General features: G+C 40.9%; 1 protein-coding gene across 4 annotated transcripts in view; it reads left to right on the top strand.

Annotated features, from left to right (window-relative positions):
- The window catches only part of pecam1a (platelet and endothelial cell adhesion molecule 1a), a 46,897-nt gene extending 43,198 nt beyond the window's left edge, over positions 1-3,699 (top strand). The window contains exons 13-15 of one of the 4 annotated variants that reach the window (XM_077213881.1): positions 2,087-2,158; positions 2,948-3,016; positions 3,448-3,699. In XM_077213881.1, coding sequence (XP_077069996.1) covers positions 2,087-2,158; positions 2,948-2,991 — 116 coding nt within the window. In that variant the 3' untranslated portion in view covers positions 2,992-3,016; positions 3,448-3,699. The remainder of the gene's footprint in view (positions 1-2,086; positions 2,159-2,947; positions 3,017-3,447) is intronic. The other 3 variants (XM_077213883.1, XM_077213879.1, XM_077213880.1) reach the window with 3 other exon arrangements.
- The last annotated feature ends 2,301 nt before the right edge of the window (positions 3,700-6,000 follow it).

The raw sequence follows: 6,000 nt of genomic DNA on the forward strand, positions 1-6,000 counted from the left end.
AACCGATGTGTCCCGAAACGTTTTTAACGGCGGAAGAGCAACATCGATTTCCTGCACCATATAAGCCCAGCCAACCAGTGCAGAGGTGTCCCTGCACGGTTTGTTGGGCAGCGCCGGGGCTTAAAGTGAAGATGCCGGATCAGGAGAAAGATAGCACGCTAAAGCTTCCTCCATCTGCGGCAACTTGCCATAACCCGACTCTCTCGCACCCACCACATTCGAATAAACATATAATGAATGTGGTGAGATACCTAAAGAATGGGGTTTTTCCCAGGATCTACACATATATATTTATATTTTTATAAAGATCTGGGAAAAACAGTAAGCCCCGGCTCTGAGGTTGTGAACGGTGCTGCAGGAATCTCTCGTCTAGTTCATTTTGACGGGGATCATCCTGCTTATTTTGTGGCCAGCTCATATATTTTATATATATAAATATATTTATTTACATATTTATTTAGTCTGGCCACCGCACGCATCACAACCTCCACGAGCTCTACATAAGCAGAAACATAAGCCGGCGAGTGTGACTCATGTTGCTCTTTCCCGATGCTGAGCACATCTACTTCCTAATAAACAGATAGCTCGAGCACTGGGCACTCGTCACGGGCAGAAGAAGCCGCATCGCGGGCTTCTGCGTCGTGAACGAGTGTCATAGATTCTGCGGATGATGAGAGAAAAGGTGCCTCAGCAGTCTCGTTCTCATCCGCGAGATCCTTCTGCGATCTCCACGATCTAAGCCGTCGCGCCGCCTCAATGGACGCGGGACCCGAACCGCGGGGATCGTGAGCCTGGCCATCATCAGGAAATAATATAGCCAAGTGGGAGCGCAGCACTCTAATAGGAAGTGCTTCACAGTGTGCACAGGCAGCCCTCTCGAGAGCTGACAGTGCATGCTGCGCCCCTAAACAATACACACACACACAGCTGATGCGTGTCCCCACCTGTGGCATATATATTATCTTGGTTAGGGGTGCACACACTTAGTGTATTGTTCACTCGCCATAATACAGAGCTTTGCACAGACAAACAACACCAAATAAGACAGACAGTTTCACAGAGAGCGCTTGCTGAAGAGCTAAAGCTGATGTGTGTGTGTGTCAGCGTCACTTTTATGCATCCGGTTATGCCGTCACATGTTACATCATGACGCAACACCAATCAGGATTGGATTAGTTTCATTCTTACTTCAGAGGCGCACGCTAAGGGAGCGTCCCCAAAGTGTCGATTCTCGACGCAGTGTTGAGTTCCCTCGAAAGGGAACCAAAACTTCATCAGGTGACCGAAATAGAGAGGAAAAAACTTTAGGAGAAACCAGACTCAGTTGGAAGGCCAGTTCTCTTGGCCAACGAACAAACACAGTGTGCTTATGATTCAGGATGCATCTCAAGTCAGAAATCTGATTGTGGATCAGTAGCATCGGTAGTTTCGGGGGTTTGGTCCCCCGCACGTCCTGTTTTTGTCAGTCAGTCGCGTTCCTCTGTCAAAATATTTTGTTGATTACATTCCTGTCTAAAATGTAATCCTAACCCTATCCCAACCCCTAAACCTAACCACACCCATAAGTTATCCCTAAAATCAGAGGAAAATTATAGGTGAATAACACTGATGTAGAAGCGTTTAACCCTCAAATCTGATTGGTCATTCGGAATGTTGTTCCAGGATCAGCAAAGATGTTGATCCAGGAACATGTTGCACTAGGTGAAATCAGGTTCTGCTGGTTCCACGTCGAAAAAGCCCCCTTAGTGGACCCATCTATTTGGACCATATCTATCAGACAAGTGGAGACAAAAATTGAAGCGGACTCTGCTGATGATGAGAATTACAGAGTTAAACATGGAAACGTGAAGTATAACTCTGGGTTTATTTAGCTGTCCTCACTATGTCTATGCATGATTATGGTTAGTTTCATTATTTGCATGTATTATTGTGTTTTATTCCCCCTACTGTCTAAAACCAGAATTGTAGTTCTTGGGTCATGGCTATTTATAAAATCACTAATCTACACAGTAACATTTAAATTAAATAAGTAAAGAAGAGCAATTTCCATTTTGATGCTGATTTTTCCCCCCCATATTTCTATTAGAAGTTCTTGTGAAGAAAAGCATAGAGCCTGAATACAGTGACCAGCATACAGAGGTCCAGACGTCCACACCAGGTGAGCTTTAAATCACACACATTACAGCACGACAACCTTGTGGAAGCTTGTTTCCACCATGGAATACATTTTTTTTTATATTTTTATCTTGCAATTCTGACTTGAAAATTGAACATTTCTTGCAATTGTCAGACACTTGGTATTGCGAGGGAAAAAAGTCAGAATTTTGATATTAAATGTTGCAATTACCTTATTTATATTTCATTCTGTGGCAGAAAACAAGCTTCCATACTACCATCCCCTTAAAGCATGACCATAACAGGCAGTAAAAGAGGCGCATATTTGCATTGCGTACTAACATTGTTAATGAAAGTGTGGTTTCATCATGCATGAGACGCCAGGTGGCTATTTCCTGTGCATGTGGGAAAGAGCTTCCTGTTTTCACAATGGGCCCTGGAGCCTCATGTTCCTTTGCCCAACCGACACAGAAACACAGCTATTGTTTCATCAGCGCAAATAAACACTCCACAGCCCCTTTTCCCTAGTTGATTAAAAGCGAGACCGCTTGGTAATCATTGCGGTATGCGTGTAAAACAATGCTGAAACATAGCAGAGGTCACACTGAAATGGGTTTTGGCATGCCCACATATCGCCAAACAATAGCTCCATCTGGAGGGAAACAGATTACTTACACAGGCACATTAGCATGGCACTAACACGATAAGCCCAAGGCAGGCATCACACTCCTATTCCTTGGGAGTTGTTCAGGAAGTCGGGCTGCAGTTATTAAATATTCATCTAATTTCCGCTGCGGCTCTTTTGTGACGGTGGTTCATTTGTTTTTTATAGGAGTTTCGGAACAGGCTGAGGGCGTAAGTGACGCACAATGTTGACACAGACACACAAGTCCACATGTAGGTATGTACAAATAGTTTTGGGAGTCACAGGGAGGCCCTCTTGTGGAAGAAATAGGTGCCACAGAAGAAATACCTTACATCTCATTTGGTTTAACTCATGAAGCATGACAAGCAAATTTGCTGGTCATACAAAATCCAAAGAGGAAAAATAATTAACTATATTTTGCACAAACATTTTTTATTTTAGGATAGATAGATAGATAGATGGATGGATGGATGGATGGATGGATGGATGGATGGATGGATGGATAGACAGACAGGCAGACAGAAAGACAGACAGACAGAAAGACAGACAGACAGACAGACAGACAGACAGACAGACAGACAGACAGACAGACAGACAGACAGACAGACAGACAGACAGATAGACAGACTGATTGAGTGAATGTGACTCTGCTAGCTTTCAGTGAAGCTTATTTGTGTCTTTCTCAGCAGGCGGCTCTGGAGTATGCGCAACTCAACAACAGTGAACAAGAACCTGCATAGTGTCTCAACACATTACATCTAATTTATTCAGCTTCTTCACCACCATAAGCTGATTTTCATTTATGATATGTTGACATTGAACATTTTAGTTTGACGGTATCATTAATATTACTTTGTGGCCTGGATTGGTTGTAATGTGAGTAAGATGTGTTGTGATGTTTATATACAGTATCAGAGAATAAAATCTGAGCAGTCAAACCAAGTCTTTATTCTTTTTTTTATTTTATTTTTTTCCTTTTTTGAAGTATTTTTTCAAGAACTATGAGGAAAAGGAAAACTAACCTGCTGTCTGGGTCTGCTGAGCCACTGGAAAAATTAATTCTTTAAAAATTGAGTAATTTAAAAGGGTCATTTTAAACATTTTAGGATGAAATACCACTGCTTACTTTTTTACATAGCAGTTTGAAATGACACGACCCTTATGGGGTCCCCTTTTACAGGTTTTTTTCAATTCTCACCATAAAACCAAAACTGCATTGATTGCTGCTGTAAACAATCTGAGACTGAGGCATACATGTTATCAATGAAAAAACTGAGCCATTGCTCATGGAATACCACAGTGTTCTATTTTAGGACCTCTGCTCTTTTTGTTTTATTATAAAACTCACCTTTAGTTTGTGTAATCAGTAAAAACACATATCAGCCCTGTTTTAAAAAAAACGTTTTCTTTTTTAGCGATATTTAATCCTTTTTTTTATTTAAAAAAAAATACATACAAGTAGTATCCTTAAAATCAAGTTGTACCCTTATAACCTGTCTCTGTAAATATTTTTGTGAAGATTTTAACATATTCTAAAATTCGTTTTTTTGCGGGGTCAAATTTGAGCATATTTTACAAACTAACTAACTCAGTGTTTGTGACTTTGGACAGAAGTAAGATTCCTTTACAGGCCATCTCTGAATCTCACATAAAAAAGTGCACTGCCTGTGATACTTTTGGTGTCCTTGGATGTTGTCAGGCTGCTTGAGGGCTCCAATGTGACACTCATGGGCTTATCCGCAAGACTTCCCATCAATCATATTACAACATGGTCAGTCACAGCAATGGTCCCCCTTTGTGAAAATAAGGGAGTCCCGTAATGAGGTGATACTTTAGCAGCTAGCAATGAATAGATCTTCAGCGGCGCCACAGTAACTCCATTGGCTTTGTGTAGGAAACCACACATTGCATAAGTCGTATCAGTGAGGTGTGTACACTGAGCTTTTCACCACTCTCAGACATGCGCTTATTTTAGGGAGGGGGAACATCATGTACCTCTGTTTTACTGCCATAAAGTGTCCCTCTCTTGCTCTCATTCGGTCATAACATGAGCCCTGACTCGATGTTGTGCAGAATTCCAGTCCTGCCGTTAGCTGCAATGCTAAAATTGGCACGCTGACCCCTGTGAAATGTATTCTGGGAATATGTTGTCTTTCACTTTGCCTTAAGGGGCCAGTCCAGAACGCTACATTGTGAATATCTTAGACTTGTGACAAGAAGCTCCTCTTTCCTGGATACACACCCTTCAGCACCGTAATGCAACGCTACATACCTTCAACAGTCAAAATATACTTTATTATTAGATATCATTAATCGTAATGGTTGTGTAATCTGGTTAGCGTGAATGTAAGGAGACAGACTTATGCAACATTTCACAGGTTACCAAATCTTTTTCTTAGATGACTGTTTTAATGTGGTACAACACAGGTCAGTAGGTAGGAAACCTAATTGATATTTCTCTCCAGGTATATTATCCTTTCGATAAATATGTAGCTAATTAACAGAAATTGAAGGACACACGTATGATAGCATGTATGAAATATTTCATGTGTATGAAGGGATGTTTTGTTTGACTACACATTTAAGGCTAGCCCACACTAACAGATTTGTAAAATCTTATCAGATTTTCAAAATGTGAGAGGCCACAAACATGACGATAAAAAAAAAAAATAGATTTATAATAGTGTATAATAGTTTTCCTCACACAACAGGATTTCTGATCATAAATATTCAGCATTCAATGTTGGATATTTACAATTTGACATTGGCGTGGCCCCGACATTCTTCCAAGCAGATTCAATCACTCTTAACACACGTCACACCACAGGAAAATCTGATAAGGTCTACTGTAGAACCACGAAGATAATAGGGACTATACCTAGGATTGTCGGAAGGGGAGATTTGTGACAAAATTTGGAACCATTATCTTTCCTCGAAAAGCTCCCGATGGAATGACAAGATGAGGGAACAGGAAGGTGCCTGGAATAGACTATCATCCATCCGAAGATGATATCTGTGTTATGCAATGAAGTCATGTGGGTATAGTTAACTCCTCACTAACCTTCACCCAGCCTGAAGATCAAATTATTTTTCCAAATGGATGAAATTAATAGTTTTAGATGATGTTAGAGCTTAATGTAGATTTTCGACAGAATTTTGATTCTGAATGTACTGTTTATATGTGCCCTAAACTCTGCAAACCAAATGAAAATACCTGATTACCTATCCAGGCCTAGTCC

Source organism: Siphateles boraxobius, unplaced genomic scaffold, assembly GCF_051911475.1.
Source record: "Siphateles boraxobius isolate OS27281-9 unplaced genomic scaffold, OSU_SipBor_1 66, whole genome shotgun sequence".
In the NCBI taxonomy this organism is placed as follows: Eukaryota; Metazoa; Chordata; class Actinopteri; order Cypriniformes; family Leuciscidae; genus Siphateles; species Siphateles boraxobius.